At 44.4% G+C, this 24,485-nt stretch overlaps 1 protein-coding gene and 1 long non-coding RNA gene across 4 annotated transcripts in view; one reads left to right on the top strand and one right to left on the bottom strand.

Moving 5' to 3' along the window:
* Nucleotides 1-1,116: 1,116 nt before the first annotated feature.
* CACNA2D1 (calcium voltage-gated channel auxiliary subunit alpha2delta 1) overlaps nucleotides 1,117-24,485 on the bottom strand; it is a 636,415-nt gene continuing 613,046 nt past the window's right edge. For all 3 annotated transcript variants that reach the window (XM_045030029.1, XM_045030036.1, XM_045030046.1), the window contains 2 exons: nucleotides 22,422-22,504; nucleotides 1,117-3,495 (listed from right to left, as the gene is read on the bottom strand). In XM_045030029.1, coding sequence (XP_044885964.1) covers nucleotides 3,379-3,495; nucleotides 22,422-22,504 — 200 coding nt within the window. In that variant the 3' untranslated portion in view covers nucleotides 1,117-3,378. The remainder of the gene's footprint in view (nucleotides 3,496-22,421; nucleotides 22,505-24,485) is intronic.
* LOC123377324 lies at nucleotides 3,178-6,787 on the top strand. Its single transcript, XR_006582177.1, has 3 exons — nucleotides 3,178-3,223; nucleotides 5,461-5,568; nucleotides 6,587-6,787. It is a non-coding gene; the product is annotated as an uncharacterized LOC123377324 (long non-coding RNA).

The raw sequence follows: 24,485 nt of genomic DNA, 5'->3' as shown, positions 1-24,485 counted from the left end.
ACATTTACAGGAGATAATGCTGCCCGCTTCTTATTTACAATGTCACCCGAAAGTGAGAACAGGCATTTGCATGGCACTTTTGTAGCTGGTATTGTAAGGTATTTACATGCCAGATATGCTAAACATTCATATGTCCCTGCATGCTTCGGCCACCATTCCAGAGGATATGCTACCATGCTGATGATGCTCGTTAAAAAAAAAGTGTTAAGTAAATTTGTGATTGATTTCCCTGGGGAAGAACTGTATGTCTTCTGCTCCGTTTTACGCGCATTCTGCCATATATTTCATGTTATAGCAGTCCCGGATGATGACTCAGCATATGTTGTTAATTTTAAGAACACTTTCACTGCAGATTTGACAAAACACAAAGAAGGTACCATGGTGAGATTTCTAAAGATAGCTACAGCACTCAACCCAAGGTTTAAGAATCTAAAGTGCCTTTCAAAATCTGAGAGGCATGAAGTGTGGAGCATGCTCTCAGAAGTCTTAAAAGAGCAACACTCTGGTGCGGAAACTACAATACCCAAACCACCAAAAAAGAAAGCTGCTTTGGATTGTTATTGAGCAGAAACCATCATCAGCATGGATGCATGTCCCCTGGAATGGTAGTTGAAGAATGAAGAGACATATGAATCTTTAGCGCATCTGGTACGTAAATATCTTGCAAGACCGGCTACAACAGTGCCATGAGAATGCCTCTTCTCACTTTCAAGTCACACTGTAAACAAGAAGTGTGCAGCATTATCTGCTCCAAACATAAACAAACTTGTTTGTCTAAGCAATTGGCTGAAGAAGAAGTAGGACTGAGTGGACTTGCAGGCTCTAAAATTTGACATTCTTTTGTTTTTGAATGCAGGTCTTTTTTTGTACATGATTCTACATTTGTAAGTTCAACTTTCATTGCACAGATTGCATTGTACACAGATTGTACACAGATTGTACACAGATTGCATTGCAGTACTTGTATTAGGTGAATTGAAAAATACAATTTCTTTTGTTTTTACAGTGTTAATATTTGTAATAAAAATAAATATAAAGTGAACACTGTAAACTTTGTATTCTGTGTTGTAATTGAAATCAATATATTTGAAAATGTAGACAACATCCAAAAATATTTCAATAAATCCTATTCTATAATTAGCAGTGCAATTAATCACAATTAATTTTTTTTATCATGTGATTAATCGTGATTAATTTTTTTAATCGCTTGACAGCCCTACCAGCAACACTACTGGCGGGGAAAATTCCCCACTTATCCTCACCCCCTGCTGCTGAAATCAGCTCCTTTTCACTAGAGAACTGGATACACCCAACTCAGTTAATTGTACTTTTAATCAACTGAATTTCTTAGAGATATTAAACAGTTAATTGTGATAATTAAATAATAGGTTTTTTTTATTTTCCCCAGCACTGTAATCCTAAACATGGGAACATACACAGCTGGAACCAAGGGTAATATGAAAAAAACAACCACCAATCATAGGCACAGCTACATGTAGTCATTTCATCTTGTAAGCCATGCCATAGGTTTGAGTGGCTTCTTCAATTTTCATGGCATATTGAGGCATGCCTAATATTTCTGTAAGCTTTTGACATGTTCAAGATTATAGTAGTCATTTGCCAGCATATACATACCAACGCTTTGCATTTTCATTTTTTAAAGAACAAATGTATTGTACCATGTAAATATTAGCATATTGCAGCTGTTAGCAGAATTGCACAATGTCAGCAGAGTTGCACATTCATTGGTTTAGCTGTCTTGCAATACTGTTTAGTTCTGAAAACTAGAAAAAAGCGCAAATCATATTTTGCATGTACACTATTCTACAGTGTAATATTATAATTTACTGCACCAATTTGTATCACCAACAAGTTTGTATAAAACAATTGCTTTTATTGTTATTCACAATCAAGTATCAATGTGCATACATATAGATTCAAGGCTCCCCATTTGTTCAGATTTCGTTCTAATTTCAGCAGCCAGGAAATCTTGCTCTACTAAGCTTGCTATATTCAATATAAAATAGCAATAGTAGGAGTTTAAACATTAAGGGGTGCTACCGTGTCATGAAAACAAAAGGGGAACCTGGCATGAATCTCAGAACAACATATACTCTTCAAAAATAAATGTGTCAAATCTGATTTTTATATACTTAAAATATCTGTACATAGGTTTTCATGTGAGAGCACTAATCTGTATAAAATCCATCTCATCCCTTTTGTCCGGCCAACGAAATTTACGCTACTTTCTTAGCTTTGTCATTGCACAGTATATTCAGAGCTCTGTTTAACAATATACTTTAAGATTATTTAATTGCATCACATTGCAGTGTTCAGTTTCTCACACAACAAAAGAATCACTCAGTTACCTTTTCAATGGACTATACTCTACCATTCAAGAAAACAAACTTAAAAACAATAAAGTAGCAGCATCATCATGCAAAATACCCTTGGAAACCAACGTTCAATAATCACAAAGACATTTTGTATTCACAAGCTTTTTCGTTTGAGCATTTTGAAGGATTTGGCTAGCGTTACGTAACTGCACTGTGAAGAGAGCACTGATCATTACATGGAAATTAACAGCTTTCTGAAAGGGACATGACACTGAGTTCAGGAGGAAAATCACTCGGTTAGATAAAATATCAAACTGTCAAACACCTTTATATTTCAAAATTCATTAGCTTCTTTCTTGCTTTTTTGTTTTATTTTATTTTAAAACCAACAGTTTATGAACCTACCAAAACTTAGCTAGCCACCTGTTTTGATTAATTTTGGCAGAATAAACCACTCATTGTAAGGCATTTCAGTCATGGTGAACTTCTGGAGAAGACTAGCCAATATTTTCAATTCACTAAGCTGTTTTGTGCAAACTGAAGTCTGCCAACTATTTATATTCTGGACACAACTGATGTTCAAAGCAGCTGTAATGGTATTAATACAATAAAAGAGGAGGGTTAAAGAAATGTGATTTCACAAGTGTTCATGTAAAAGCATATAGGGTCTGCAACAAATTCAATGCTAAGATCAAAATAAATGGAAATCATATCATACATACGCTATTTTAAGGGGAGCCCTTTTACATGAAGTCATCAACGATACAACAATGAACACAAAAATCTTAGATTCCTCAATAAAGCACATATAGAATTCTGTTCTGATGGCAGAGATGATGCAGCATTCACACATGTTTAACGATCTGACACTCCAACATGCAGCCACTGTGGGTGCCTTTATAAATCGTTCACATAGACTGATACCAAGTTATGGGCATTGCTGTTCTTCTGCTGCCTGAATAGCTGACCCTTTGACAATGAAACTGAGGGCTAACGTTTTGGCAGGGTCTTGATTAGTTATGCAGGTTTTGGTTTCACGGGGTCATAACTGGCAATGTCTGCTGCCAGATAACAGCCAAAGCAGGACAAACTGGATTCCTATCAGAGACCAGAGTGATGGGCTCAGTCCAGAGACCCCACCACAGTCTGACGAATCTTCCTGTTGGCAAGAAAATGAGATAGTTCAGCATTAGTTGATGTTAACTCTCTAATGAAATAATCTACATTTTAGCCTGTCACTTGTTGAACTACATTGCAGGATGGATTTTGATCTCAAATACATCGTTTTCCCTAAAGTGCCATTACAAATATTCTTGGAGGCAACAATCTGAATTTTTAAATAAAGTGTGATAGAAGGTATACCTAAAATATCCTTGTAAAAACAAAGACAAATACTCCCAGAATCAATGTGGTCACTCACCATAAAAAATGCAGGATATGTGCGCATTCAGATGAGAAATAACTGTGAAACTACTAGTGAGCCCTACATCACTCTGTTTATCTGGCCTAAAATTAACGTATTTAATTCTTTGCATTGACAATACTGGTTGGGTTTTTTTTCAAACACCACTTTACTGCAAGGAGAGATGGAAGAGCAGTGAAATCTTTGTGGTAAGACAAGGGAGCCTATTTCAAAAAATTGCCATTCCCAGTACTCTCTCTGTGAGCACACCTTCAGAAGGAGTGTACTCTGCCAGACCAAATATCGCTATATTCAAGTGCTGGAATCAAATCTTGTATTGACTTACTAAATACCCTGTACAAACTCCAAAGGCTTGCTCTTCAGGTCTGGCCAAGCCAGACACCACCATTACGTTCTCCAATTCTGGTGCTGGTTAGGGGCCACTTTTGACCTCACAGCGCTCTAACTGGCACTAGCTGATAATGGCCCCCAAGGGCGCCTTATGCCAACCAGGGATCATAGCTCTTGGACTGTGGTGTGGTGTTCTGTCCCATCTAGTGGCACCAAGACCACTTAGAGAGAGAGACCGAGTCTGCACTACAGCCTTAGCTAACAGCCATGTGGCTTCTGGCTCATGCACTAAGCTCCAGAGGTCCCAGGTTCGATCCTGCCCGCCGAAGACCGGGGTCTGTCAGTGTAACAGATGTCCTTAGGATCACAGCCCTAACTCCTGATTTGGCTGAGATGCACTGGAGGCAGAGGGTAACTAAATTGGCTTTATGACACCCTTATGGTTCCTCAAGTCCCCAGGCTGGTGTAATTTATGCCTGACTACCCAGGGACCAGTAGGTGCTCCAGCCATGTTCTCTCTCCCTCCCCCCCCCCCGCCCAATCAGTACCACCTGAGGATTTCCTCTTATGCCAGAGAGATTCTCAGGTAGCTGAGTAAATCAGCTTACAGACCTATGCACCACCCCAGCAGGCAAAGCTTTTAGATTTTGCAGTGGTTTTATTCTGTATCAAGGTGAGAAGGATCCATGCTCTCTTTATTTATGCTCTCTGTCTACCTTCTTAAATATCTCATGATAGATGGAATAAGTTATATCTGACTCCTGCAAAATGAAATGCTCAGAGTATACCGATTGGAAAGCTTATTATTCAGTGTTGGAAATGCACTGAAAGACTGATCTGTGCTGTAGAAGACAAAGACACAGCCCCTGCCTCTAGATCTTAGAACTACGTTTGCTAGGCCAAACTTGCAGCTGATGTAATCTGGTTTAGCTCCATTGAAGCTACTTTGATTTAGACCACATAAGGATCTGGCCCATTGTATTATATCCAGACTTATGGGGTTTGGCAACTCCAATAACACATAACTAAAATAAACTTCAACCGAAGCTTTTGTCCTAAACTTGGCTCCTCCTAAGGTTCACTGCAAAGATTTCTCCAACCTAGACCCCTATTTTCTCTGCCCAAAGAGCCACTCGCTTATATCACGGTGGAGTTAATGAGCCACACCTGCCACAGTCAGCCAGCAACGATCAGTCACCATTTCCTGCAGGGTTCTAAGTCCTCTTACCAGTGTAGTTAAACATGAAACGAGCCACCTGTATTACAAGAACCATTAAAGGGCCTGGTTTTGAAAAATCCTTAATCTGTATATAGAGTGTTTTAGCCATTATCTACCTAAAAACTTGATTTGCAACAACACTTGTCAGACAGATTTTAAAACCTCTCTCTGGAAAATCAAGGAGTTATTTCAGAGGGGAAGATGGGAGATCCTGTGTTTTTTGCACTGCTCCAAGAGGTTAAACTGCCAAGACAAGCCAGGTTAGTGGAAGACCAGGGATATTTTTTTATAAGTATTAAAGTGCTTCTAAAATCGTTATATCATTCCTTGCAAAGAAAATGCCTTGCATTTGCTTCTGTTCTTTACCAGTAGCAGCAGACTACTCCTTTCATTTGTCAGCTTCAGTTCTAGTAGCTTGACGTTTTGTTGATTGTACCCTAGAAGTTCAAAATTCCAAAGGTTGCTGGTCAACAAATAAGTGAGGAGTGTACTCTGTTGCATAAGTTTCTTCCTTAAAGTGAGCACCATTAGAAAGGCCATTATCAGTGATGGTTTCTTCTGATGTGAGTTCATCAACAAACAATACTCTATAGCACATTTCTGATACTTAGTCTCACATCACTGAAACGCTGCAAAGGAGGTATATCCCAAGAAATGGTTTATGCTATTGATAAGTTTGAGATCTTTAAGTACAGAATGAGGGTGTCTGCAGCTGGACATTGAAAGGAAGGGGCACAACTCGCTTCTTAGATAAAGCACATAGGAAAGCCCTGGGCTTAAAGCAAAACTGGGTATAATATGAAAGGGAATGTGTCAGATTAGTGAAAATAGCATCTGGTTAGGATACTGGTGAACTAGGTGGATGTCCACCTATAGGAGTTACTCAGTATTCAGTTTTTCCTTCACCTTTGTGTTAGAGCAGATGGCTGGGAAGATCACACTATGGATATCCTTGATGTGTTGTAGCTTTCCATTGTCTATATGAGAATCATGAATAATATGCACTATTCTGGCACATTACATTAACGGTGCTGCACCTGCCAGATTGAAAAATGCGGTATTTTGACTGCATGCCACTTCCATTTCAGAGAGTCTCACTGTCTGAGAGCATGGAAGATGGCTCAGAAACTGTGGGGTAACAAAATCTCAGACGGGAGAGAAAATATAAGACATCCTTACCATTGTTGGTTGAGTTTGGCAGTACAAGTCTAAAAACATATAAGATGCATCCATTTTTAAAAAAAAATTAATGAGCTTTTACTCTTTTGGGTTTTGCAGGTTGTTTCTGACTTAAATCATCTGGAGTTTCTGAACCTAAAAGCCAACTCATAGCAGAGCATGTATCTTCACAATTTTGCTCATGACAATTCCTGAAGCCATCTTCTGTGAGACTCACATTGCTTTTTCTGTCCTAATCAAAGGTGGATTATCTATGATAAGGAAGAATTCAGTGATCCTGATTTAAATTATTTGTGTTTTTTCCCCAACAATGTGTATTGTAATTGGCACGGTTCGTATGTGCTGTAACTGTGTAGATATGGGAAACAATCAAGGCTGGCGAAAGAGAGGTGAGAGGAGGAATAAGCGAGAGACTGATTCTATTCTGATTTACACGTAAGGGGTGCACCACTGAAACAAATGGAATCACACCAGTAAAAAAATGGTGTGAGATCAGAATCGGACTCAGTGAAGCTGTTTTCCCTCACTCACCAACTCCACTAAAGGAATTTAGTTGTTCTGGAATTTTCTGTGAACCTTCACCTTCTGTGAACTTTCTTCAATATAGAGAAATCCACTCTGATTCCCACACAGAGAATAGAATTCATTGGGACCATCCTGGACTCCAATCTCGCCAGAGCCTGCTTTTCACACACTTCTTTCCATCTGCCCAGCACTGTCAGACATTGGACCTGTTCTTTTCCAATTCATAACACTACTCAGTCCTGAATCAGGATGTTTTAACTGGGGCATTTTTTCCCTGTTACCTTTTTACTAATCATTTGCAGCATGGATTTTCCCTCACCACCAAGAATCCTTTTTTGCCACTTTCTTTCCCTGCTAGCAGTGTGAGCCTTCCTGTAGTCAAAAATCATAAGAACATAACATAAGAATATAAGAATGGCCATACTGGGTCAGACCAAAGGTCCATCTAGCCCAGTATCCTGTCTACCGACAGTGGCCAATGCCAGGTTTCCCAGAGTGAGTGAACCCAACAGGCAATGCTCAAGTGATCTCTCTCCTGTCACCCATTTCCACCCTCTGACAAACAGAGGCTAGGGACACCATTCGTTACCCATCCTGGCTACAAGACGGTTACTCACCTTTGTAACTGTTGTTCTTTGAGATGTGTTGCTCATATCCATTCCAATTAGGTGTGCGCGCAGCGCGTGCACGTTCGTCGGAAGATTTTTACCCTAGCAACACTCGGTGGGTTGGCTGGGCGCCCCCTGGAGTGGCACCGCTATAGCGCCGGATATATACCCCTGCCGACCCATCCGCCCCTCGGTTCCTTCTTGCCGGCTACTCCGACAGTGGGGAAGGAGGGCGGGTTTGGAATGGATATGAGCAACACATCTCGAAGAACAACAGTTACAAAGGTGAGTAACCGTCTTTTCTTCTTCGAGTGCTTGCTCATATCGATTCCAATTAGGTGATTCCCAAACCTTAAGCAGGCGGTGGGGTCGGAGTGAGATGTTGCAGAATGCAAAACTGCTGAGTCAAAGGCTGCATCATCTCTGGACAGTTGGACCAGTGCATAATGTGAGGCAAAGGTGTGGACCGAGGACCAGGTAGCTGCGCAACCTATCTCCTGGAAGGGCACGTGAGCCAGGAAGGCAGCAGAAGAAGCCCGAGCCCTGGTGGAATGTGCAGTGAGGTGGCTCGATGGAACATGGGCCAAGTCACAGCCGGTGTGGATGCACGACGTCACCCAAGATGAAATCCTCTGGGAGGAGACAGGTAGGCCCTTCATTCGGTCTGCCAGTATGACGAAGAGTTGGGGCATTTTACGAAAGGGCTTTGTCCGCTCGATATAAAATGTGAGCGGACTATGGACGTGTAGGGAGTGCAATTGTTGCTCCCTTCGCGATGAGTGTGGCTTCGGAAAGAAGACCAGAAGGAAAATATCCTGGTTGATATGAAAGGCCGACCCACCTTAGGGAGGAAGGCCGGATGTGGTGACAACTGCACCTTGTCCTTGTGAAACACCGTATACGGTGGGTCCACCGTGAGAGCCTGAAGCTTGGAGACTCGTCTGGCCGATGCAATGGCTACAAGGAAAACTGTCTTCCAGGACAGGTATAGCAGTGAGCAGGTTGCCAGTGGCTCGAATGGGGCAGTCATAAGTCTGGTTAGAACCAGGTTGAGGGCCCAGGTTTGGGCGGGGCGGCAAACTTGGGGGTATAAGCGCTCCAAGCCCTTGAGGAACCTAGAAACCATAGGGTGCGAGAATACGGAGCGGCCACTCTCCCCTGGGTGGAAGGTAGAGATGGCTGCCAAGTGTACCCTCAATGATGACACCGCCAGGCCCTGCCGTTTGAGCAGAGGTAGTCCAAGATGGAATGGATCGGGACCTCGGTGGGAGTAACATTGTGCGTTTCGCACCAGCAGGAGAAACGCTTCCACTTGGCCAGATATGTTAACCGAGTGGAAGGTTTCCTACCACTCAGGAGAATCTGTTGAACGGAGACAGAGCAACGTAACTCGGATCGCTTTAGCCACGCAGCAGCCATGCTGTGAGGTGCAGGGATTGTAGGTCTGGGTGGTGAAGTTGACCGTGATTCTGTGTTATGAGGTCTGGGCAAAGAGGCAGGGGAATCGGGTTGGCTATCGACAAGTCTAGCAACATGGTGTACCAGTGCTGTCTGGGCCACGCTGGAGCGATCATGATCGGGTGCGCTCTGTCCTTGCGGAGTTTTAGCAGGACCCTGTGAACCAGCGGGAACGGTGGAAAAGCATACAGCAGATGGCTCGTCCGCGGTATCAGAAAAGCATCCAAGATCGAGCCCGGGGAGAGGTCTTGGAATGAACAGAACGTCTGGCACTTCCTGTTCTCGCGAGAAGCGGAGAGGTCTCTGCGGGGAAAGCCCCATTTCCGGAAAACGCAATGAAAAATGTCCGGATGAATCGACCACTCGTGAGACAAGAAGGATCTGCTGAGGCGATCCGCCAGAGTGTTCCAGACCCCTGGGAGAAAGGACGCTACCAGGCCTATCGATTGGGCTATGCAGAAGTCTGAGAGATGGATAGCTTCCTGCAAAGAGGGGAGGACCGTGCTCCTCTCTGCTTGTTTATGTAATACATGGCCGCTGTGTTGTCCGTGAACACTGAGACACAATGGCCTTTTAGGTGCTGCTGAAACGCCTGGCACGCAAGGCGGACTGCTCTCAGCTCTCGGGCATTGCTGTGCAAGGGCAGCTCTTGAGGTGACCAAAGGCTCTGAGTGCGAAACTGACGAAGGAGGGCACCCCAGCCGAGAGATGAGGCGTCCGTCGTGAGGGACACCGAGGGGTGAGGTGGATGGAACGGCATCCCTGCACACACCAGGGAGGGCGTTGACCACCAGTTGAGGGAGCCTAGGATGCTCGGAGGGATCGAGACGATCATGTCTATGCTGTCTCTGCCCGGGTGGTACAGCGAGGTGAGCCACGATTGGAGTGGACGGAGGCGAAGCCTGGCATGTTTGGTTACGAACGTGCAGGCAGCCATGTGACCCAGGAGACATAGGCACGTACGAGCCGAAGTTGTCGGGAAGTTCCATAGACCTTGTATAATTATTACCATCGCCTGAAACCGAGGCTGAGGCGAGCAGGCTCTGGCGAGATTGGAGTCCAGGATGGTCCCAATGAATTCTATTCTCTGTGTGGGAATCTGAGTGGATTTCTCTATATTGATCATCAGGCCTAGATGCAGGAATAGGTCCTTGACGATGCCCACATGACTGGTAACTTGGGCCTCGGAGGTTCCTCGAATGAGCCAATCGTCTAGATACGGAAAAACGTGTATCCGACGGCGGCGGAAGGAGGCGGCGAGTACAGCCATGCACTTTGAATACTCTTGGGGCTGTAGAGAGGCCAAACGGAAGGACTGTAAACTGGAAATGATGATGGTTGGTCAGAAACCGGAGGTACTTTCTGTGCGGAGGATAAATGGCGACGTGAAAATACGCGCCCTTCATATCAAGGGCGGCATACCAGTCTCCAGGATGCAAGGATGGGATGACGGTCCCCATGGATACCATGCGGAACTTCAGCTTTATCATGAAGTTGTTGAGTTCCCGCAGGTCTAGGATAGGTCTGACCTCCCTTCGCCTTGGGGATTAGGAAATAGTGGGAGTAGAACCCCTTGCCCTTTTCGTCCTTTGGTCCCTCCTCTATAGCTCTGAGGGTGAGGAGCGTCCACACTTCTTGGAAGAGGAATTGCTTGTGGGAGGTGGGGGACGAAATAAACTGGAGGCAGTCGTACAAGGGAGGGAATGGATCCTGGGTAATAACTGGTACGCCGTCCTCGGGCGTGCCTTCAAAAGTCAGGGTTTTGCCCCATTGGTGGTTTAGAGGGACCCTGATTTTGGCCCCCTTGGGGTCCTGACTGACGCCTACGACCGCCTCGGCCACACCTGTTGGCAAAATCCTGTCTTTGTGTAGACGCAGGGTAAGGGCAGTGAGGCTGGGGACGGAACGGTCGGCGCTGAGTCACAGGTGTGTGCATGCCGAGAGAGCGCATAGTGACCCTGCTGTCCTTTAGGCTTTGCAGCGTAGGGTCAGGGTTTTTTTTGTTCGTTTGTTTGTTTTTTTGGAGAACAAGCCTTTGCTATCGAAGGGTAAGTCCTGTATAGCATGCAGCAGCTCCGGGGGAAGGCTCGACACCTGGAGCCATGAAATGCGCCTCATGGCAACACCCGAGGCCAGAGTCCTGGCAGCGGAGCCAGCTGCATCTAACGAGGCCTGGAGGGAAGTGCTCGCCACTTTCTTCCCTTCTTCGAGGAGGGCAGCAAACTCTTGACGGGAGTGCTGAGGAACCGACTCCGCAAATTTGCCCCCCACCCCTGCCGTCCAGGTGTTGTGATTGTAGCGGCTAAGCAGGGCTTGCCGGTTTGCTACGTGGAGTTGCAGGGCCCCTGCCGAGTACACCTTATGGCCCAGTAAGACCATTCGCCTAGCCTCCTTCGATTTAGGGGCTGGTGCCTGCTGGCCATGGCGTTCCATCTCATTGATGGACTGGACGACAAGGGAGCAGGGGGGAGGATGTACATATAGGTACTCGTGCCCCCTGGAGGGTACGATGTACTTGCGTTTGACTCCCCTGCCCGCGGGCGGGATAGCGGCTGGAGACTGCCAGATGATATCCGCATTGGTCTGGATCATCCGAATGAACAGTAGGGCCACTCTAGTGGGGGCGTCAGCCGACAGAATGGCTAAGACCGGATCCTCTATGTCCGAGATTTCCTCCACTTGGAGGTTTATATTGAGTGCCACCTGTCTCAGGAGGTCCTGATGGGCCCTCAAGTCGATTGGAGGAGGGCCCGAGGAGGACGCTTCTGCCACCGCCTCATCTGGGGAGGAGGAAAAAGAAAGGACGGGGACAAGTGGGTCCTGTGTGGGCTCGTGCTCCTGGACGACCTCCTGTTCCGGTGCTAACTGTCACCTGTGGCACCCAGTGGTCTGATGGAACAGAGCGAGATGGTATCACAGGTATGCCTTTGGCCTGGTGGTACGCCCAAGGTGTCCAGAATGACCACTAATAGGGCTCCTGGAAGACTCTGGTGGGCACATCCGAAACACAGTACTGTGCATATGAAGTGTCAGCGCGGGACGACACTGATGCATGTGTGGATGGCCATGGAGGAGCTGAAAAGCCCTTGGTAGAGTCTCCCTCTCTAGCTGATGTCGCTTGACGCGGCACCGGGACCGGTACCGGGCGGGAGCGAGAACGGGACCTGCCACCAGAGCGGTGCCGGGAGGTCAACCGAGGTCTTGAGGCTCGATGTCGGGAGTGGCTACGGAAGTCCCGGTGCCTGGAGCGGTGCCGGGAGCTGAATCGGTGCTGAGTGTACCGGGCCGGCGAACGGGACGCTGACCGGTGCCGCGAGTACGACCGGTACCGAAGTGGAGAACGGTGCTGGGACTGCGAGCGGCGTCGGGATCTGGATTGGCGACGGGACCGAGAACGTCTGCGGTACCGCGATTGTGAACGGTGCCGCTCTGCGGTGCCGACGGAGGGTGGTCTGATCAAGGCAGGCTTGCCGATCGACTACATAATCCGCACCGGCGGTGCCGGGGGTTGAGGCAGCGCAGGCGCTGTCATTGAAATCAGCTCCCTCGCCGTGAAAAATGTCTCCGGCGTGGAGGGAATAGTGAGCTCAACCACGGCTCGCACCGGGGAGCTTTCAGGCACCGGACTTGACGGCTCTTGTGTGGCCGGAATCGACAGTGCCGATATCGTCGGTGCCACGGCAGGTATCGGAGCCGGGCGGTCCGACTTAGTATAGCGCTTGGGCTGCGGAGCAGGCGGCTCTGATGCAGCTTAATAGTGAGCTCAACCACGGCTCGCACCGGGGAGCTTTCGGGCACCGGACTCGATAGTCCGTGGCCGGACTCGATAGTGTGGCCAGAATCGATAGTGCCGATATTATCGGTGCCACAGGAGGTATCGGTGCCGGGCGGTCCGACTTAGTATAGCGCTCGGGCTGCGGAGCAGGTGGCTCTGACGCAGCAGGAGTCTTGTGCCTCTTCATCCTCGGGGAGAGGGATCGGTGCCGAGCGGACTTTGGTGCCGGCGACGGCCGGTGCCGAGAGGCCTTGGCAGTACCGGCGATCCGGTGCCGAGGGAGCGCTTCTTGAAGACTCTCCGGCGCTCGGTGCTGAAGGCGGAGGAGTAAGAGCTGCCTCCATCAGGAGCTGCTTGAGACGAAAATCCCGCTCCCCCTTTTGTTCTCGGCTTAAAGGCCTTACAAATGCGGCTCTTATCTGTTAGGTGAGATTCCCCGAGGCACTTAAGACAGGAGTCATGGGGATCTCCCGTCGGCATCGGCTTGTGGCAGGCCGAGCACGGTTTGAAACCCGGTGAACCGGGCATAGGCCCCGGCACCGGGTGCGGGGAAGAGGATAATCCCCGAACCCCTGTGAACTATATACACTAACTATAGTACGAACGAATAAAGTTAACTATAACTATATAAATCTGAACTATATACACAAGAATTAACGAACCTTCGCTGAACCTTTTCTAGTGCCAGTATATCTTTTTTGAGATTGTAGTGGGGTGGACCCCCGCTCCTGCCCTGAAGGGTTAAAAACAGCCCTGGGAGGGGCTGTGGCTGAAGAAAGCAGCTTTTAGGCTGGGCTGATTGGGGGAAGGGGCTGCAGCTGAGGCCACGCCCCAAATAGACTCAGCTGGCCCTATATAGGCAGAGAAGCCAGGGGCAGAACAGTCTCTCTCTAGCTATAGAGGGAGATGGGCCTGGCTGCAGGGAGGTGGACACAGGATACCTGAGTGAAGCAGGGCTGGGGAAAGACAGAGGAGCTGGGGAGCTCCAGCCTGGAAAGCCCCAGGCTGTGGCCTAGCATTGGGCTAAAAGGTACTGGGGGTTGCAGAGGGCAGCCCAGGGGTAGGCCAAAGCAGCAGGTCCAAACCCAACCTTGCCGGTGATGAGTAGGCTGATACTGCAGTCTGCCCCAGGGCGCAGGGGCTAGACAATGACTGGTAGTAGCCATATACTGAGGCAAGGTTTGGATAGAGGTTGGGGGTTTCCCAGGGAGGGGAGACCCTGAGAGAAAGGGGTTACTGCCAGGGGGCAGCACCCCATGTAAAAGGGCACCGGGTCCAGAGAGGGACACGGGGGCCAGAGGACAGGCGGATCACCAGCCTGCAGAGAGTGCTCTGGAACTCGAAAGAGCTAATTCCTGGAAGTCACCATCAGGAGGTGCCACAGGGTGAGTCCGCTCATCTACAGAGATGAGGAGACCATATCTGTATGCAGTATTCAAGATGTGGGCGTACCATGGATTTATATAAGGGCAATAAGATACTCTCTGTCTTATTTTCTATCCCCTTTTTAATGATTCCTAACGTCCTGTTTGCTTTTTTGACTGCTGCTGGACACTGCGTAGATGTCTTCAGCGAACTATCCACAATGACTCCAAGATCTTTTTCCTGATTCGTTGTAGCTAAATTAGCCCCCATCATATTGTATGTATAGTTGGGGTTATTTCTTCCAATGTACATTACTTTACATTTATCCACATTTAAATTTCATTTGCCATTTTGTTGCCCAATCATTTAGTTTTGTGAGATCTTTTTGAAGTTCTTCGCAGTCTGCTTCGGTCTTAACTATCTTGAGCAGTTTAGTATCATCTGCAAACTTTGCCACCTCACTATTTACCTCTTTCTCCAGATCATTTATGAACAAGTTGAATAGGACTGGTCCTAGGACTGACCCTTGGGGGATTCTGAGAATTTACCATTTATTCCTACTCTTTGTTCCTTGTCTTTAACCACTTCCCAATCCATGAAAGGATCTTCCCTCTTATCACATGATAACTTAATTTACGTAAGAGCCTTTGGTGAGGGAACTTGTCAAAGGCTTTCTGGAAATCTAAGTACACTATGTCCACCGGATCCCCCTTGTCCACATTTGTTGACCCCTTCAAAGAACTCTAATAGATTAGCAAAACATGATTTCCCTTTACAGAAACCATGTTGCCTTTTGCCCAACAATTTATGTTCTTATAGGTGTCTGACAATTTTATTCTTTACTATTGTTTCGACTAATTTGCCCGGTACTGACATTGGATTTACCGGTCTGTAATTGCTGGGATCACCTCTAGAGCCCTTTTTAAATGTTGATGTTACATTAGCTATCTTCCAGTCTTTGGGAACATAAGCCGATTTAAAGACAGGTTACAAACCATAGTTAATAGTTCTGCAACTTCACATTTGAGTTCTTTTAGAACTCTTGGATGAATGCCATCTGGTCCTGGTGACTTGTTAATGTTGAGTTTATCAATTAATTCCAAAACCTCCTCTAGTGACACCTCAATCTGTGACAATTCCTCCAATTTGTCACCTACAAAAGCTGGCTCAGGTTTGGGAATCTCCCTAACATCCTCAGCCGTGAAGACTGAAGCAAAGAATCCATGTAGTTTCTCTGCAATGTCTTTATCGTCCTTAAGCGCTCCTTTTGTATCTCAATAGTCCAGGGGGCCCACTGGTTGTTTAGCAGGCTTCCTGCTTACTCAAAAAACATTTTATTACCTTTTGAGTTTTCAGCTAGCTGTTCTTCAAACTCCTCTTTGGCTTTTCTTATTACATTTTTACACTTAATTAGGCAGTGTTTATGTTCCTTTCTATTTACCTCACTAGAATTTGACTTCCACTTTTTAAAAGATGCCTTTTTATCTCTCACTGCTTCTTTTACATGGTTGTTAAGCCATGGTGGCTCTTTTTTAGTTCTTTTACTGTGGTTTTTAATTTAGGGTATACATTTAAGTTGGGCCTCTATTATGGTGTCTTTGAAAAGCATCCATGCAGCTTGCAGGGATTTCACTTTAGTCACTGTACCTTTTTAATTTCTGTTTAACTAACCCCCTCATTTTGGGCTGTAGAGGTGTTCTTCCCACCACAGGGATGTTAAATGTTGTTATATTATGGTCACTATTTCCAAGTGGTCCTGTTATAGTTACCTCTTGGACCAGCTCCTGCGCTCCACGCAGGACTAAATCGAGAGTTGCCTCTCCCCTTGTGGGTTCCTGTACCAGCTGCTCTAAGACGCAGTCATTTAAAGTATCGAGAAATTTTGTCTCTGCATTTCGTCCTGAGGTGACATGTTCCCAGTCAATATGGGGATAAGTGAAATCCTCCACTATTGAGTTCTTAATTTTGATAGCCTCTCTAATTTCCCTTAGCATTTCATTGTCACTATCAGTGTCCTGGTCAGGTGGTCGATAATAGATCCCTAATGTTACATTCTTATTAGAGCATGAGATTACTATCCATAGAGATTCTATGGAACATGTGGATTCATTAAGATTTTTACTTCATTTGATTCTACATTTTCTTTCACATATATTGCCTCTCTCCATCCCCCTCCCCCATTCATGACCTGTTCTGTCCTTTCAATATATTTTGTACCTTGGAATGATTGTGTCCCATTGGTTGTCCTCGGTCCACCCGGTTTCTGTGATGCCTATTATATCAATATCCTCCTTTAACATGAGGCACTCTAGTTCACCCATCTTATTATTTAGACTTCTAGCATTTATATACAAGCACTTTAAAAATTGTCACTGTTTATTTGTCTGCCCTTTTCTGACGTGTCAGATTCTTTTTTATGTGAATATTTCTTGTCTGCTCTGGCACACACTTTATCCTCTTCCATCCTCTCCTCCTGACTAAAACCTAGAGAATCTCTATCAATAGATTCTTCTCTAAGAGAAGTCTCTGTCCGATCCATGTGCTCCTCTGCAGCAGTCGGCTTCCCCCATCTCTTAGTTTAAAAACTGCTCTGCAACCTTTTTAATGTTAAGTGCCAGCAGTCTGGTTCCACTTTGGTTTAGGTGAAGCCCATCTCTCCTGTATAGGCTCCCCCTATCCCAAAAGTTTCTCCAGTTCCTGATGAGTCTAAACCCCTCCTCTCTACACCATCGTCTCATCCATGCATTGAGAATCTGAAACTCTGCCTGTCTACCTGGCCCTGCGTGTGGAACTGGAAGCATTTCTGAGAATGCCACCAGAGGTCCTGGATATCAGTCTCTTCCCTAGCAGCCTAAATTTGGCCTCCAGGATGTCCCTCCTACCCTTCCCTATGTAATTGGTACCTACATGTACCATGACCACCGGCTCCTTCCGAGCACTACACAAAAGTCTATCTAGATGCCTCGAGAGATGCCAGTTCGCCTCGACATCAAGGGTTGAGTGGGAAGAGAGACAAATCCAAACACCATTTCCCCTAGTTAGGCAGTCCTACCATGATAACTTTACATAGGCTTATTTTCTGACTATACAGTACCATCCTAATTTAGTATCTTCATGTTAGCAGTCAATGTTTTTACATAGCCACACATTTACATCAAAGTAAATGTATCAAAATTTACTGGGGGATAGCATGAGCTCTCAAAGAAACGTATAAATACTTCAGAAGCACACTACAACTAAATTTAAATTCATGTTATAAAATATTATTTATTATTATTATTATTAGTTGTATTACAGTAGCACTGAGGAGCCCCAGTCATGGACCAGGACCCCCATTGTGTTAGGTGCTATCTAAACACACAACAAAAATGAAGTTCCCTGCTCTAAAGAGCTTACAATCTTGGCCTTTTAACATATATAGAAGATATTTTGAAAGCTGTATGTTGTAAGGAAAGCTCCTTGATTCAGCAAAGGAAACTGAGTTTGAGGTCCATTCTTGGTCATATGTAAATGTTGGGCTATTTTCTGCCACTAGATGAAGCCATAATTCCTATGTGTACTACTTTCAGATTGTCCTGATCAAGAAGTCCTGTATTAAAATCGGTAGACTATATGCCTTTTTTTGGAAAACAGTTGTCACCTCACTCACCCTATCAAAAGTTTTTTTTGATGCAATATTAGTGAACTTTCTTGTGATGCCTGATGTGTTGATCATTTCACTGGTAGCCCATTTTACAAATGAAAAAGTCAATTTAGTCCAATTTAGTCCTGCAACATGTTAAGCAGTCTCACAGAACCCACTGGCTTTGGTGGGAGTCGAGGGAGCTCACTATCTTAGAGGCGTGCTCTGACACTTGCATGTCATTTGCCTTTTCTTTTTTAAAAGCAATTAAGTACAAGTACATAACAGGGATAACCCCTTTTTCTGTGCCCTCCCAAAAAGCAGACAAAAAGAGAGCTATAATTCATTAACCAGATTTACCCCATCTGACAATCAGTTTTGGTTTCAGTGACTTCAGCAGAGCTATATAGATTTACACCAGATGAGAGCCTGACCCAAAGTCACAGAATTATTAAGGGCTGGAAGCTGGACTGAGAAACAAAAAGTTAACTTTGCATCTTGCCTAGTTTCCATCTACTGCTGCTGAGAATCCATCTGTTGAAGTTGTGTTGTAAGGTTTTGCTTCCATGGGAGTTTTGGAATGCTGACACTGGATTGGGCCCTTAGCAATTTAATTTTTCAGCAAAGCCAAGGAGTCCCGGGGGGGGCGGGGGGGCAAGTCAGGAATGAGAGGAGGGGTTGGATGGGGCAGCAGGGGGCAGTCAGGGGACAGGGGGATGGAGTGGTTGGATGGGGCAGGGGTCCTGGGTCAGGGTGTGAGAAGTGTGTGTGGGGGGAGGGTTGGATAGGGGGCGGGGGGCGCCTGGCTGGTTGGGGAGGCACAGCCCTCCATACAATTTCTGAAACCCAATGCGGCCCTCAGGCCAGAAAGTTTGCCCACTCTAGGGTGACCAGATGTCCCGATGTTATAGGGACAGTCCCGATTCTTGGGTTTTTTTCTTATATGGGCTCCTATTACTCCTCACCCCTTGTCCTGATTTTTCACACTTGCTGTCTGGTCACCCTAGCCTGCCCCTGGATTAATATGTTGTGACGCCCAGAAAAAAACAGCTATCAAACTGAGCATGGAGTTTTTTTTATTGACGTCCAAGTGATTTAGCTTTTTCCAACACTAAAGGCAGTAAAGAAGATGAACTCTTACAACTGATTTTAGTTTTTTTACCTACTTATAAATATCACCCTATCACCATAACTCTATGTACTTAACCTTTCAAAAAATTATCTAAAGCATTGCTGAAAACTTTTTAGAACATTTATAAACAAAGTTAATGTATCTACTGTATTTTAACATTGAAACTTAATTTACATCATAACATAATGATTCTCTTTGTTCTTTTCATTGTTACCTTTACAATAATAGTCATGGTAGCATCTCCCTCTAGTGGTCTGCTGAGAAGTTATACCAATACTGCTATCTATATTCTGACACAACTTCCACTGTATGAGGAACATAGATTCATAGATTCTAGGACTGGAAGGGACCTCGAGAGGTCATCAAGTCCAATCCCCTGCTCTCATGGCAGGACCAAATACTGTCTAGACCATCCCGGATAGACATTTATCTAAGCTACTCTTAAATATCTCCAGAGATGGAGATTCCACAACCCATACTTTAGGATGTTACTCAGATCATCGGTGCTTTGGTATATTAGCAATAATGGTAGCTCAGAGTTTCCAAACTAATAAAAATAACATGGAGAAAAAGACTGAGCTTTCTTTATGAACCCTGATGTCTCCATACACTAGTGTTCTAGACCAGTGGTTCTCAAAGCCAGTCCACTGCTGGTTCAGGAAAAGCCCCTGGCGGGCTGGGTCGGTTTGTTTACCTGCCACTGAGGGAAGGGGGCTGCAGGAAGGGTGGCCAGCACATCCCCCAGTCCGCGCTGCTTCCTGCAGCCCCAATTGGCCTGGAGCGGTGAACCACGGCAGATAACAAACCGGCTTGGCCCACCAGGGGCTTTCCCTGAACAAGCGGCGGACTGGCTTTGAGAGCCACTGGTCTAGACTCATACTGCTGAATCTTGTGTTCTGAAACATATATCAATATTTTTATTAGAAGCAAAAGTTCTCTTGTATCTTTACTAGCCAATGACAGTGTGTTTTGCTGGATATTAGGTTTAAAAAAATAAACAATTTTTTTTATTCCTAATAAGCAATGAGTGTTATTTTTATCATCAACCTCTGTATGGGCTTAGCGACACTGAATTTCTCCTTAGGTTTAAATAAATAAATAAAATTAATGGAGATATTGTATCTCCTAGAACTGGAAGAAATCTTGAAACATCATCAAGTTCAGCCCCTTGCCTTCACTAGCAGAACCAAGTACTGATTTTTGTTCTAGATCCCTAAGTGGCCTCCTCAAGGGCTGAACTCACAACCCTGTGTTTAGCAGGCCAATGCTCAAACCACTGAGCTATCCCTCCCCCCACAGCAATGATTTTGCCAAACCCTAAAGACAGCATTCAGTTATGCTGTGCCATGTATAGTTTTAGATTTTCAGGAACGGTAGTCTCTTCCAACTACTTTGTACCTCTGCTTATTTCTATGCAGAGAGTTTGTCCTAGATGTCTTCTTTTTCTTCTTCCTCATTTTCATCTTTACCAAGAGCACAGGAAGCAATAAATATTTTGAAGGGCTAACATGGAAGGTAATGACAGCGATATGAAAGAAGCTCAGATATTGCAGCCCTTCAAAGCGGGCAGGTTCCTGACTCTATGGGGGCGATCCCCACAGTTCTATTAATTCTGATTTACAAGGCTCTGGACAGGGCTTTTTAATTTTTCCTTAAATTGCTACAGGAATTTGTTCCAGGTTGCTGTTTTGGGGACCCATTTCATTTAATTTTCTTTCATGGCCTTAGTTAGTAAAAAAAGATTTTTATTCTTTTATGCAAAGAACAAAAACAAAACAAAAATTAGAGAAAGTAACTGACCATCCACACCATATGAAAACTTGCAGAAAAATGAAGATAGGAGCGGACATCATGGCAGAGGCACGACTCGTTGTGCATATAGGCTGATCCTATTAACAACAGGCAAAGTAGCAAGTAGAGGAAAGGAAAGAAAACACAGGAAAAAAAAGACATACAAGATGAGATTTCATGCAGTTTGCTGGCAGTTAGCAGAGTTAATGTGAAAGCATCCACTCAAGAGCAAGAGAATCATAGTGAGTATTGCAAATAAACTTAACTAAAATATTCCACTGTTACAGAGAACACATGATTTACACACCAAGTAGCACATCAAGCTAGTGAGCAAGAGTTGTACTTTCACACACAACAACACCTGGATTGACATCTGTTGGAAAAGTTTATACGTTTAGGACTGTTTTTCAGTCCCTGTGGAAGCCAATTTTTTTTGCAGTTGCTGATCAAAAAGAGAGGTGTTTTTTTTTAACATAATGCTTTGTTTGTGAACACAAGAGGGTTTGAAAGAAAGGCTTAGGCTTGCGTAAGCATCATGAACATCTGAGACATTATGTCTTCTTGGATTTAGCTATATCAAGACTCAGCACACTGTAACAACAGGATCAAACAGTGGCTCTGGCAATTGCTTTTACATAACCATTTGTCTGGTCCTCTTGGTTGAAAATAACCCCTCCAGATATCTGGCTACTAAATAAGGGAAGGACAGGTTTAGGAATGTAGACAGGTATTCAACATGAAACAATGAATAGTTCCTAAAAAAATAAAAATTTACTACTAAATTTCCTTCTGCAAACCCTTCATAGCTATTAGCTCATTTGGTGTAAAAGCAGCTTCTAAAAAAATTAAATCTACAGTTTTGCTTCAAAATGCCAAGTACCCTCAATACCCACTGTCTTCACTGAAGGCTAGAGAGCTCTCTTCACCTTGCATGATTGGGCCCTGAGAGAAGACAGCATTATGGATAAGGAGTAACCACTGAGATTTGCATTTTTAGATAACACACAGTTCAACAACCTATCAATTAAGATTTGACATAACATTTTGGATTGCTTTTCTCTATTTCATACAATATTTAAAAATGAAAGCGAAAAGGCTAACAAATTATCCCTCAATTTTTTCTTCCCTGAAGAATGGATTTGTATTCCTAAGAGGCATGACATCCTGAAATAGAATGTTTTAAGGTCCAGATTTTTAAAGGCATTTAGGTGCTTAGCTGCCTTTAAAAATCTGGCCCTATGTATCTTTTCAATATTCAGAAATACAAATGAACCAAGTTTATAGATTAGAGAAATAACCAGTATAACCATCTGAGTGCTTCCCAGAGCCATGGGGGAATTGTCTTTGGCACCATCATGTGCAGAGCACTAGATTTCTTGACTTATTACTATTGCCAGGAATCATGTGTGAAAGTGCAGTGTTTACAAGAAAGGCAGATAAGAAAGCAGCTGTTAATTTTATGTTAATCATGGAACATTTGAAATAAAGTGACTATGGTTCAGAGCGAAGAGTATGTTTAATGAGAGATAGGTTACATAATCAGATGTCAGGTACACTAAAACACAGGTTTTATTGTTGTTCTGAAACATCTCCTATAACTGCTTTTACATGGAAAGACACTATCTCAGAATCTTAATGCCTTAAGAGTTCAACCTTACCCCCTTGTCGTTATCAAAGCAGACATCAGGCCCCTTTCTGTATCTGGGCTGCTTCACCATTTCACAAGGGTTTGGCCCTTCATCTGATCTTTGGCTAAGGAATGTAACATTCTTTTCCTGCGTACAACACATTAGCAGCAGCAACATTTTGTTTTTATTTTTACTATCACAAGAAGTTTAAGTGGTGTCAAATACTTATGGCCTCGTCCATGACACATGCTTTGCCAGCTACGGCTTTGTGATGATGTTGATTGCATCACATTAACCACCCACTGTTACTGTTCCGTATTAAAGAAAATTGAATTAATAGAAACCAAATGTGCTTTATTTTGACTTGAGCAAGACTTCTGATACTGTCTCACATGACCTTCTCATAAACAAACTAGGGAAATGCAACCTAGATGGAGCTACCATAAGGTGGGTGCAAAACTGGCTAGAAAACCATTCCCAGAGAGTAGTTATCTGTGATTCACAGTCAAGGGCATAGCTAGTGGGGTCCCACCGGGATCAATTCTGGGTCTGGTTCTGTTCAATATCTTCATCCGTAATTTAGATAATGGCATAGAGAGTACACTTATGAAGTTTGTGGATACCACCAAGCTGGGAGGGATTGCAAGGAGGATTAGATTAAAATTCAAAATGAGCTGGACAAACTGGAGAAATGATCTGAAGTAAATAGGATGAAATTCAATAAGGACAAATGCGAAGTACTCCACTTAGGAAGGAACAATCAAGTTGCATACATTCAAAATGGGAAATTATTATCTAGGAAGGAGTACTGTGGAATGAGATCTGGGGGTCAGAGTGGATCACAAGGTAAATATGAGTGAACAGTGTAACACTGTTGCAAAAGAAAAAAGAAAGAGAAACATCATTTGGGGATGTATTAGCAGAAGTGTTGTTAAGCAAGACACAAGAAGGAATTATTACACTCTACTCTGTACTGATTAGGCCTCAACTGGTGTATTGTGTCCAGTTCTGGGTGCCACATTTCAGAAAAGATGTGGACAAATTGGAGAAAGTCCAGAGAAGAACAACAAAAATGATTAAAGATCTAGAAAATATGACCTCTGAGGGAAAATTGAAAAAATTGGGTTTGTTTAGTCTGGAGAAGAGAAGACCGTCAGAGGACATGACAACAATTTTCAAGTAAATAAAAGGTTGTTATAAGGAGGAGGGAGAAAATAGGACAAGAAGCAATGGGCTTAAATTGCAGCAAAGGAGGTTTAGGTTGGACATTAGGAAAAATATCCTAACTGTCGGTGTGTTTAGGCACTGGAATAAATTGCCTCGGGAGGTTGTGGAATCTCCATCATTAGAGATTTTTAAGAGCAGCTTAGACAAACACCTGTCAGGTATGGTCCAGATAATACTTAGTCCTGCCATGAGTGCATTGGACTGGATTAGATGGTCTCTTCCAGTCCTATGATTCTATGACTTACAGGATAACCTTCCAGTGCTCCTAATCAAGATAATAAAGATAGACACCGCCAGACTGTATATGGGAAAAACAGCTAATCTAAAACCAGAATGCTTTACTACAACGATAGGAGGGGTTCTCCTATCACTATAGTAAATCCTTCTCTCCAAAAGGTGGTAGCTAGGTCAACAGAAGAATTCTTGTCTATGAAGTGGCTTAGGTTGGCTTAACTATGTCTCAGAGGTGTGGATTTTCAGATCCCTCAGAGATGTGGCTACGGCAATGTAAATTTTCAGTGTAGACCAGCCCACAGTAAGGGACAAAGATTTTCTTTGGGTTTCAGCTTTAGAATGCAAGGGGAAACAGATGAAATGGCATACTCAGGGTCACTTGTCAGATCAATGGCAGAAAAAGGAATAGGACCCAGGTCTCTTGAAACCTGGATAGCGCCCCATACACTGAGTCATTCTGGCTCAGACAGACTGGGACAATTCTATGCCCTGATGCAAGCCCCCTGGACACACCATGGGACTGGATCTTGAGGTTAATATTTCACTTTTGCAACTGTCCCAATGCAAGACAAGGCACAATCCAATTTACTGTATTCAGGATACAAGATGGCATGGGATTTGGTCCTAAGCCTA

This window comes from Mauremys mutica, chromosome 1 (genome assembly GCF_020497125.1).
Source record: "Mauremys mutica isolate MM-2020 ecotype Southern chromosome 1, ASM2049712v1, whole genome shotgun sequence".
Taxonomy (NCBI): Eukaryota; Metazoa; Chordata; order Testudines; family Geoemydidae; genus Mauremys; species Mauremys mutica.
This window is presented reverse-complemented; position numbering and strand designations above follow the sequence as displayed.